This window comes from Triturus cristatus, chromosome 9 (genome assembly GCF_964204655.1).
Source record: "Triturus cristatus chromosome 9, aTriCri1.1, whole genome shotgun sequence".
NCBI lineage: Eukaryota > Metazoa > Chordata > Amphibia > Caudata > Salamandridae > Triturus > Triturus cristatus.
In genome coordinates, this window is record NC_140592.1 from 1,142,162,923 (window position 1) to 1,142,175,163 (window position 12,241).

At 44.1% G+C, this 12,241-nt stretch overlaps 1 protein-coding gene across 5 annotated transcripts in view; it reads left to right on the plus strand.

Annotated features, from left to right (window-relative positions):
- MGA (MAX dimerization protein MGA) overlaps positions 1–12,241 on the plus strand; it is a 1,048,942-nt gene that overhangs the window by 806,818 nt on the left and 229,883 nt on the right. For all 5 annotated transcript variants that reach the window (XM_085627074.1, XM_085627072.1, XM_085627075.1 and 2 more), the window contains exons 18-19: positions 8,903–9,024; positions 11,181–11,211. In XM_085627074.1, the coding sequence (XP_085483200.1) occupies positions 8,903–9,024; positions 11,181–11,211 (153 nt within the window). The remainder of the gene's footprint in view (positions 1–8,902; positions 9,025–11,180; positions 11,212–12,241) is intronic.

Sequence of the window (12,241 nt, forward strand, 5' to 3'; positions counted from 1 at the left end):
TGCTCAAAGCAAGTATCTAACCCCTGGATCAGCCAGGAACCGCGAACCCTGCACACTCTGCACCCGCCAAGCCTGGCCTGTGGTGGAGTAGACAAAGACCCAGAGGACGTCCCCCCGGCGACTGTGACCCCGAATCCGGCACCCAAGGACCCACCGCGACGCGCCTGACGCCTGCAGCCTCAGAACCAGGGACCCCCCCAACCGCGATCAACAGAGGGTAAGATTTCCCGACACCAAAAGGCAACCTTGCACCCGGCGCCCTGCGGCCCCCTGTGCCCGACTCCTGGGTACCTACCTATCCTCCAACTACCCAACTTACCTCTCGAATTGGTGGTCACACCTGAAGAATCTTCGTCCCCGAGCTTGCAGCCTTTGTTCGTCCTTGAGCTTTTCCATTGCAATCCATTGAGCGCCTGAAGGCTCAAAAGCACCCTGCACCCAGCCGCCCGAGTGGCCCTGGCAGTGCAACTTCTACTTCTACCTACTTCCCCATTTGCCCTGAGCAATTGACCAGGAGCCCAGTTCCCACAGTCGCGTGGCCTTCTAGTCAGCAGCCACCAACCAAGGCCCCCCTACCTCCCATAGGATAACATTGGGCCTAACTCACTCTGCAACCGGCTGCCCCAGTGCCGCTGAGGGTGTAACAACTGTACTTACCTAACCCTGGGAGACCGCTGAGTCTGTACCCCAAACCTTAACTCTGCCAGTCGAGTACTTACCCAAAAGCCGATAACTCACTTTTCTTCCATAGGGTAACATTGACTGGTTTCTTCTGAAATTTCTTCTAAGTGTGGAGTTTCTAAACTTTAAAATATTCACCTAAAATCAACCGAGTAACGAAAACGGAAATACTCACCTGCTATTAGGAGAGATCCCAGTGCTGGATCTTGGTGCCCAGCACTGACCCTGAAAAGTACTCACAACCGTACTTACCACTAACTCTATTTTCTTCCATAGGAAACCATTGACTGTTTTTCTGTGAAATTTCTTCTAAGTGTCGATTTTGCAAACTTATAAATATTCCTTAAAAATCGCCTGTATAACTTAAATGCAGTTTCTCAACTGCTTACAGGTGGTACACTAGGGCTGGATCCAGGATCCAACACTGACCTAGAAAAAGTAACCATAACCCCACTTACCTGCTAAGTGAATTTCCTTTCATAGGATAACATTGGTAATTTGATCAGAAAAAGTTTCCAAGTGTCAACTTTTAAAATAGCAAAATATTGCTTAAAAATCACAACAGTAACTAAAACGTATTTACTCGTTTCCAAGAACTGTCCCAGGACTGAATCTAGGATCCAGTCCTGGAGTTAGAAAAGTAATCCTGAAAGTAATCAATTGCACATAACTTAAAATTCCCATTGAGCTCAATGTATTATTGTGTTTGAAATTGTGTTGCCTATTGCAACAAACTGTAACTATTGCATCCCAAGTCAATTGTCTTTTGAAAAGTATTTAACTAAAGCATCTCATTCTGAGAAAGTATATTTTGATACCTCTTGTTGGTTCTAAAATAAAACAACCATATATTTTTATATACAAACCATTGGCCTAGAGTTCAGTTCTTGAGTGTGTGAGACCATTTGCTGACTGAGTGTGTACAACAAATGCTTTACACTGTCCTCTGATACTGCCTTACTGCTCGACCAAGCTACCACTTTAGAGAGTAAGGTTATATCGAACTTTAGCCTCTAACAAACCTCTGGGGACTGTGGACTCTATATACACTGTACCTATTTGGGAACAGTATATATAGAGCCACTTTCCTACACCCTGCACCCGACGGCCTTGTGTGCCCAAACCGACGGTGCCTAAGCAACCCTTAACTTCCCAACTTACCTCTCCAAGTGGTGGTCGCACCCAGAAGTCCTTCGTCTCCCTGCCTGCAGTGCTTTTGCAAACTGGATGTTCTCCATAGAAAATAACAGGGCACCTAACGTCGAAACGGCACTCTGCACCCGGCCACCCCAGTGCTGCCCAGGGTACTCCTTTTGGGGTACTTTGTTTCCCCATTCGCCCTGACCTTAACCCTAGGAGACTTGCTCCCACAACCCCCATTGGATAACATTGGTCCTCAACACTCTGCACCCGGCCGACCTAGTCCCGCTGAGGGTGCAACAACAGTGCATCACTGACCCTGGAGGACCCCTAAGTCTAACCCCAGAACCTTAACTCCCACAGTCGATTACTTACCTGTGAACCGATACCCTGTTTTTCCTCCATAGGATAACATTGACAATTTTCTTCCAAAAAGTTTCTAAGTGTGGAGTTTTGAATTTTAAAAATTGCACAAATAACCAAAACGTATTTACTTACCTGTTTGCAGGAAGTGTCCCAGTACTGCATCTAGGTATCCAGCACTTGATTTAGAAAAGTAACGTAAAAAGTAACTTACCTGTAATTTATTGAAAAAGCTTATTCATTTCAATGTACTTTATTTTCTAAGTGTGGCAATGTACTGCACCCCCTGTAAATCAAGCAAAGTACAGTTTCTATTACATTTTCAAACTGTTCTATATTCAGCAACTTATTACTGAAAAGTATTTAACGTTTACCTGTGCCAGGCTTGCTTGGTTCTTAAAATAAAACAACAGCATATATTTTTATACAAAAACAATTGGCCTAGAGTTCAGTTCTTGTGTGTTAATTCATTTGCTGACTGAGTGTGTACATCAAATGCTTAACACTATCCTCTGATACTGCCTTACTGCTTGACCACTCTACCACAAATAGAGAGTAAGGTTCTATCTAACCTCTGCCTACCTCTGGGATCACCTGGACTCTTTACACACTATACCTCATTTTGGTGTAGTATATATAGAGCCAGTTTCCTACAACACACTATTTTGTCTTTCTTTAGCCCAGTAAGGCCTTGCTAGGGCAACTTTTAAAGATTACTTGTCTGCCCTTTCGGCATTTTTCAATGTCGACCTGATCAGCCATCTCTTTTTATCACTTGTGATGCATTTTAAGGACTGATCCATATGTTGCTGCCAACACATTTCTATGCAGCAGTGGGACCTTAATTTGATTCTCCGCTTTTTTCTTGTGCGCCAATTTGAACTAATGCATAGTTGTTCCCTACGTCTTCTGACATTGAAAACAACATTCATCTTTTTGATTACCTGAGCTTGTTGCATGAACAAATTGCAAGCTGTGTCGTTCCAGTACACGTATAAGAACTTTTTTCCAGACAAACTGGTACTTTTGGACAAATGCCCTCCTGAAGGTTGTTATGCCCTCCATATAGGTCAGTCCGTCACATTACTAGCTTTCTTTGCCCCTCCTCACCCTTGCAAGGAGGAAGACCGACTTCCTCTTCTAGACCCCAAAAGAGTCATCTGCTTCTATATTGACGGCACCAGAGAACCTGCTGTGAATGAACAACTCCAGGAAAATCGCTGTAGTAGAAGACCATCTCCACTTGGTTGTTCAGCAAAATCTGTAATAGGCTGTCAAAGAAACAGCTACAGGAAGTCGCACACCCTCATTCCACCAAAGCGAAAGCTATTACCACTGTACTGGCATGTGGTGCACCAGTCATGGACATTTGCCTGCCTGCTACTTGGGCGTCAATTCACACGTTCACAAAGCACTTTTTCCTGTAAGACCAGGTCCAGCCAGAGGAGCATTTTGCCAGGTCCGTTGTGGGGAAAGTACCCCTTTTTGACATGGTCACTCCCTCTTTTTGCCTGGAACATGATATGATTTTGACTGGAAGTGCAGTGGGTTCCTGCTAACCAGGTCCCCAGTGCCAGATCACTTTCCTAAAACTATACAACTGTTCCCCCAATTGGGAATACCTTTAGCACCCTCTATAATTTGTCAGTAAATGGTACCTCTGGTACGTATAGCCTGAGGTACTAAAGAGGGTTCCCCAAGGACTGCAGCACAAGTTGTGCCACCCTAAGGGACCCCTCACCAAACTCATGCAGGCCTGCCATCGCAGGCTGCATGTTTTAGTTCTGGCAAAAGTGAAAACATGACCTGACACACATCCCAGTGTGCCATGTCCCCTAACACTGCATGTAGTATTTGTGAGTGACCTCTTCAGTAGGCCTTCAGCCCTAAGGCAAGGTGCTTAACATTACATTTGAGGGCATACCTGCATGAGCAGATTTACCCCTGTGCTGGTCAGTTCCATTACTGCCAGTGGAAGTGAAGAGGGAAGCCATTTTAGAACATGTGCCGGATGCTGGGATAATGACTTCCCCAGCTACATGATGGCTTCACTGAAAATAGGGATTCAAACATCTCGTATTCACAAACCCACTCTGATTCCAGTGGTGGATTTGGGAATGCATGCACCCAGAGGGCACCTTAGAGGTGTCCCCTGAAAACCTACCAGCCTCTGGTGTGTTGACTAACTGGAATCTGACAGCCTACCACCAAAACAGATTTTTGACTTCCCAGGATGAGGGCCTTTGCTCTTAGGAGGTCAGAAACAAAGCTTGCATGCGAATAGGGTGTTCACATCCCCTCCTTCAGGATGGCCTACTGATTAGCAATCCTGAGGAAAAGTAGGTCGCACACCGCTCGTCACACCAGCAAGTTGCCCCAAAGGAATGTGGGAAATGTAGTGGCGACGGCGGGTACGCCTATGCCACAAAATGTAAATAGAACAGTATGTGTATGCGTTAGCCATCCCTGGACACGTGTTTCGAGGTAGTTGCCTCTCGTCAGCAGGGAGCAGGTCAATGTAAAGGGGTGCCGCGTGGACTGCCAAATGTAATTAAAAGCAGGTCAAGTACCTCTCCTGGCGCGCAGGTGCAGACTCAAGGCTCGTCAGCCCGTTAGCTTGAGGAAGCCGTTTAAATTGAGGAAAAGTAGGTCGCACACCGCTCGTCACACCAGCAAGTTGCCCCAAAGGAATGTGGGAAATGTAGTGGCGACGGCGGGTACGCCTATGCCACAAAATGTAAATAGAACAGTATGTGTATGCGTTAGCCATCCCTGGACACGTGTTTCGAGGTAGTTGCCTCTCGTCAGCAGGGAGCAGGTCAATGTAAAGGGGTGCCGCGTGGACTGCCAAATGTAATTAAAAGCAGGTCAAGTACCTCTCCTGGCGCGCAGGTGCAGACTCAAGGCTCGTCAGCCCGTTAGCTTGAGGAAGCCGTTTAAATTGAGGAAAAGTAGGTCGCACACCGCTCGTCACACCAGCAAGTTGCCCCAAAGGAATGTGGGAAATGTAGTGGCGACGGCGGGTACGCCTATGCCACAAAATGTAAATAGAACAGTATGTGTATGCGTTAGCCATCCCTGGACACGTGTTTCGAGGTAGTTGCCTCTCGTCAGCAGGGAGCAGGTCAATGTAAAGGGGTGCCGCGTGGACTGCCAAATGTAATTAAAAGCAGGTCAAGTACCTCTCCTGGCGCGCAGGTGCAGACTCAAGGCTCGTCAGCCCGTTAGCTTGAGGAAGCCGTTTAAATTGAGGAAAAGTAGGTCGCACACCGCTCGTCACACCAGCAAGTTGCCCCAAAGGAATGTGGGAAATGTAGTGGCGACGGCGGGTACGCCTATGCAATCCTAGGCCAGCAAGCTTCGAAGAAGCTCCTGTCTTTAAAATGTAAATCTGGCGCCCTTCACAGGAGAGGTGGCTGACTCCCTTTGTCCAGAGCCCTTTGGTGTGCCACCCCCAGCTAGTACCAGCCCTAAGGTGGCCAAACCTGATGTGGGTACAACTTTTCAGAAGTGGCCGTCTTTGTGTTGGCATACTTAGGAACTCTGGGACAGGGTTATGCCCACTTCCCACCTGAAGTGGTCATATAGGAGGCATAGTTGACCCCAAGGGTCAGTAGCCCATTGGCTACCACCCTACACTCCCTAACACCCCTAAATTCAGTATTTATGGGAGCCCTTGGCACCAGGAAATTAGATCCTGCTGACCTGAAAGATGAAGAGGGACATGAAGAGTTGCATCCTGCAAGAACTGAAGGCTCAGCAACTGAGCTGGCGCCAACCCTGCCGGCCCGTCTGCTGACTTAGACAATTGCACCAAAAGATGACTTGTTCTGCAGCTGCGGAGTCCCCAAAGCCCGGGAGACCTGGCAGCACTTCATCCAGGAAACAAGACCTCCTGAAAAGTAGCAGATCTGCTCTCCTGCAGCCTGCAAGACTCCTGTGAGGACTTTGTGTCTGCAGAAATCGGATGCCTAAAGACACCACTGAATCCGTAGCTCCAAGCCTGAGTTGAAGTGGGTCTATAATGTCATGTGGTCCCCAGTCCTCCAGAGACCAAGTTCACCGTGGTTTCGCTACCTGTGAACTCTGACATCGCCTGCAGACCCTGGACACAGGCCCTCTCCGGTAAGAAATACCGACGCCTAATGATACCTGCACCCGTCATTCCTGGAAGAGAACCAATGGCGTCTCTATTTCCCCAGGCATTGTGCTTCTGGTGCCTAAACATAAATAAAGATACATGTTAATTTTATAAATTGGTGTGGATCTCCTTATTATTATCTCCTTATTGAATCGTATGTCTCATTTATTGACCAGCGTGTATATTTTCAGATGTCTTGCACTCCTCTAAGATAAGCATACGGCTGCTCGACCACATTACCTCCTAGAGGAGCACCTTTGAATTTCTGGAACAAGCCCAGGTCTACTCTTAGGGGAACCCCCTGTACTCTTTACATATATATCTCATTTTGATATATAAAGAGCCAGCTTCCTACATTATTCTACAGGATTTCCTGGTCTGAGTCATTTCACAGATGGACCACCTGGGGAGATACTGTGTTTGGTATTTATGTAAGGTGAGAAAGCTGCAGTTAGAAGTATGCAGAAGAAAAAGTTACTTACCTTTTGTAACACCCTTTCTGGTAAATACTTTATCTAACTGCAGATTCCTCACCAACCCACCCTCCTTCTAACCATTTGGAAAGGACTCTTTCAGTCCATATTCCAAAAATTCCACTCTAAAGATTTGACACTAGCACAATCCCATTTGTTCAAAACCAATGATTGGCCATGTGTAATGCTGGAATTACACATGGTCCTATTTGTCTGTTGTAACTTTACATTCGTAAATTTGGCTCCACCCCGCTGTTTCAGGGGGTAGAAACATGCAAGTCTACAATCAAAGGTAGTAAATTTATTACACAAAGTGTAAGAGTAAATTAACAGTTGTATATTTACTTATGTCTGGATTTACCTTTGTGAATAGGCTCCTATGTTCATAGCATGTGTGGCTGAAAATACACTTTACTTTACTTTACTGCACTTTACTGCTATCTAGTGACGGGCTCGTACATTTGCAATTTGTTTTTCTTTGAAGAAGTCTTTCGAGTCACAAGATGTGCTGTTAAATGTTTCTTAGTGGGGAATGCACTTGGGCAACAACTCTGTCAGAGTGTTGTTTTTTTCCTTCTACCATTGGGTTTAGACGTACACCAAGAGGACTTCAAGTTCATCGTGTTCTCAACACGTTTTTCAGGCCCACACAGTCACATCTTGACACTGCTGCTTACCCGTTCTTTGTCGACTATTTGTTGTGCTTTAACAGACACTTGCTGTGGAACAATCACAGACACTCAACGCCCTGGATGGATGGACCACACGACCTCTTTCAGACTTCAGCTTCAGATAATGCAAACACTAAGAGGATGATAGAATGGGCACCCTTTCAGTTTTTTCCCTGGTGCAGCTCTAAATACCTGTGGTCTAATGATCGCGATGTCTGTAACCTGTGTCTTTCTCTTACCAAAATGAAATCTGCTGCTAGTCCTTCCTTGCCTTATGCTCAAAGAAAACCCTAAGGTTCCAAAGGCTCCGGTCACTTTGCAAGATTAACCAGCAGACTTTCTTCTAGACCCCGTAAACATTTGGAGAAGAGGACCCCTTCGGCACAATAGAAGGTGAACCCGGCCCTCCAGCAAGGACACGGTTTTCTCAAGCTCCTCAAACCATAAGAAGGAGGACATCAAGCCAACACCGAAGACTAGCAGCCCTCATATGAAGACCAAGGGTGGGGTCATAAGTCCGTCACCCAGCTTTGAGACTCATGCCACAAAGCCAGAGTCGTATATACAGTCCTACGCCAAGGTAGAGCTCTGCTCCCACAGGATTATAACATCAAGCCCTAAGCATGGATGTTAAAGATTACTCCTTCCACAAACCCTGCCTCCTTCCGCTCCTGGCGGCACTGAGAGAAGGTTCTGACAGGCTTGGGTTGGGCTACTCCCAAGGGCGTCAACCCACACCAGTCATTGAGCTCCACCAGCTGTAAGTGTGTTGTCATCTCTCCTACTCCCCAAGCTGGTACCAAAGGCATCACAAAGCCGTCTGTAAAGATCCTGTTGCTTTTTTTGCCACCAAAAAGCGTCCAGTTCAGCAGGGGAAAGAGCAGGCTTTCCTCCTTCTGTAAAATTGCTAAAACGCTCCATTGCCCTATTAGCTTCCTGGTTTTAGTGAGCTTTGGTTCTCCATTCATCACCTTCTTCTGGCTAGTAAACCTTCTGAAAAGGAATGCTTTCTGTACCCCAGTTTTTTGGCATTAGTCGCCTCCAGATCATTGAATTCGTTTGGGTGTCTCCATGGAGATTCGTATTTGTTAACAGAAAAATAGCTGTTTTGAAGATTCTGAAATCGAGTGAGTTCCATCTGCTGCAGGGTATAATCTCAAGGGCTAGTCAGTGGTTTAATAATCTGTGTAAAAAGTAAATGATTTTCCTCCTCTTGCAAATCTTATTTCTACAAAAAAATGCATTCTTACCCATGCCTTTACATTTGGGCTCTAGTCGTCTGCAGTCCATTCCAGCAAAAGTTTATCTGCTTCTCAATTTTGTCTTATGATGTAGCCTTTAATCCCTGCAGATTGTCTACTATCTCAGCTTGCTAAAGATAATTTCACACGCTTTTTTAATATATTTATTTTTATTTTCTGTCTATGCATTAGAATGAATTCTCAAAAGATGACGAGGAGCATGTGGACATCGAAACTGTGGAAGAGCTTTCTGAGAAATTTAATATTGCACGCCTCAAGGCAAAAGCTGCTTACAATGAATCTTCCAGAGCGCAGTAAGAATCTATTTTCCCATGGGTCCATAGCACTGTTTATGGGGTTAGGTTATATTTCGATGATAGAGGAGTATACTTTTGGTCTCAGAAAGCAAATCTCTGTTGCTTCTTTTTTGCAAGGCATTTGTTGGCTTGAAGGAAAGGCAAGTGTCACTTCCAATGTTTATGCTGTTCAAATGCCCGAATAGGCTGTGCCAGCCACATCTTGCATAAATAACAGCCACAACCATCATGCCTGTTCTAATCTGACCAGACTTGTTAGGTAGTGGGCACCATATAATAAATTGTGTGATGTGGAGGTCATAGTTTTTCAGTGCTAAGGCACCGCATGTGGAATGATTGGCCAGATGGTTTTAAAGCGGACATTCCAAAAAGCAGTGTGAACATATTTGTACTACATATAGCATTGTTGAAGAAAATTGCTGCCCTTAGTGTAAGTCCAGTATAGTTTTGCTATTACTTAAGAGAGAGGTTGGGTTGGACTGCAGTTGCCTACCTCGTATATTGCTCCACCTTTTCATTCAAGTTTTGATCCTCTTTTACACCTTTTGTCATTCTTTGATGTTAAGTAATTTGTATCTCTTATTTGGCCGAGTGAGATTAACCTATTTATACAGAATCTTTCCTCAGTAGCTCCCTCCTTCACCTTTGGCACGTTCTGCTTCATAGGTAGGTTAGCAGAGCAGGAGCATATATATATATATATATATATATATCTCCCTGACAGACATACTGATGATGAATGTCTTTAATACAAATAAAGGATTAGTCTCTTCACAGCCTGCTGAGGGATCCCAATTATCTGAGACATTTAGAGGGTACGTCTGTACACCCCAATTTCACCCCCCCCCCCCCCCCCATTGCATAGTTAAAAAAAAAAGAGATATTCCAACCATAACTGCCATGTCCTTTCATGCCAACAGCTTCAACAAAAGAGTGTCTTAACTGTTGAAGGCCTTCTAGTATCCTTTCGGAATTTCTGACCTCCATCAGCATTATGGACTTCATCTACAGGCTGTTTGATGGCAAGGAGTAGACAAAAATGTTTTGGAATCGAAAAAACTGCTGAGCATATCACTTTCAAGAATGTTCACATCATCAAAGTGTCAGTCATTGAGTTATGTTAAGTTACTGAGCTGTTCATCTCGGTCTCTGGGAATCTGTTGTGTAAGAAGAAGAGGTTCTTTACAGTGTATGATTCTCTTAAGGGGTATACATCTAAGGATGGATCAAAAACCTTACATACTTTCTCTACCGCCCCAATTCCCTGAAAGACATATTTAAGAGAAGGATACAGCTTCACAATCCCTGCTCCATTAGCTTCTCCAGTCTGAGTTTGCACCATTTGAGTTTTCTCGAAACTCAAAGGTTGGTTTTGTGGAACCCCCGGCAACTAGGACTTAGTCAATTGTGCCAACGTAAATCAACTAACATGTTGTACTGCATCCGTTGATCAATGCACTAAGCAATATTTGAGCAAGATTTGTTTCAGGTAACAATCGGCCCTATGAGGCATCACAGGGTTTGTTTAACCCCAAACCCTCTTTCAATAAAGAATTACGCTCTCAAGAACACGAGGGCTACATTTTAAATATTTATTTAAAACAGAATCCTAGTCTTTTGCTCATGATATGAATTGTAACCGCAATGAAGGCAACTATAATGGCAGCAGTAACGTTCAATGAAAGCGTAAATAAGAGGAACCACTCTAACATGGCTGCTGTGATAACTCTATAGCAATCCTAGCCTCATACTCCTACTTCAAAGCACTAATATAATTCTAGCACAGCAGAAAATGAAACCTATTAAACTGTCAGAGATGGTACACACCCGACACATGTTTGAAACATAGATCTTATGTTTAGTGCTGCCTCACGGTCTGTTGTTCCTGACTCCCGACGCCACTGCACTGATAAGTCAGCAAGCAAAAACAAAATGCCTCTCATCCCAGTAACCTTCATTTGAGTTCTGAGATATGGTTCTGTACGGCCTGCCAATGTGTCCCCTAGCTAAGATCTTAATCCTCATTCTTAGGCTGTTAGATTTTCATGGTCTGTTGCTTGCTGGAGATTTGACACCTTAAATGTTCAAGTAAGTTAGATTTATATTATAGATTATATTATATTAGATTTATATGTCAGCTTCTTTTCTTCCAGATGCATGTTCCACAACCTGTCAGCAGACAAGGTAAGTTTTGACTTTTAGTGTTTTTCAAAGATTATTTGTTGAGCTTTTGTGTTAATTACCAAAATGCAGTACCATGTTGGCCATACATTTTCAGGAATTATGGGACCCCTTCATGAAACAAAAAAGAAACCACAAAAAACATACTAAATCCTTAAGTGAACCCCCCTCTACCTCTTCCTCTTTTCCCAAATGTATTCTGAATTTCCATGTCATAGTCTTCTAGAGAAATAAATATAGAATGACCTTCACATTTACAGCTCTAAGCTGACATGTACTTTTATATCAGGTGTCAGTTTGATGTTGCAAGTTTTGCATGCTTTTTGTATGCGGTAATAAGTTGTGTTTCTATTGAGCTGAGCATTTTCTAAGTGCTGCCACTGCACAGCCTTTATAAATAAGCATTGCATTAAATTTGTTATATTTCTGTTATCATTACAGTTTGATCTCTTAATAAATAGAAAGTTGTAACTGCAGCAAGTCTCCACCTACAGTTTTTTTTATTTTTGCAGTTTTATATAGCGCGAACTAGACCCGAATCGGGTATCAGAACGCTTTACATAGCACCAGTTACGTTACATGAGGACACACATTCATTTTGGTTAGGCACAGGGAGATTGAGTGATTTGCCCAGAATCACAGGATGTTCAGCATCATTGGCGAGACTCTAATCCAGTTCCTCAGTTTCGAGGTCGACCGCCCTAGCCGTTAGGCCAACTCCTCTAATCTAATATTTATGCAAGATCGTCTTCTTTCTTCCATTCACTCGAAAACAAATGCTGCTTCTATTGTTTTTGCATTTTCTTTCCCTTGTTTATTCATTTGTGAAGTGATACATGCCATTAAAACATTTCTGCAAAGCACTCAGATCACATAATGCTAGCAAAGCTGTGATTGAGCTGGAGAAGGAAGATGGAGGTGAGACAAGAGAGCTTTTAACTCAGAGCAAGTTAGAGTAGAGCAGAAGAGTTTACAGTCAAAGCAGATCGTGAAAGGTAGTGTTTAACTGTAGGTCGCAATTCTCAAACCACTT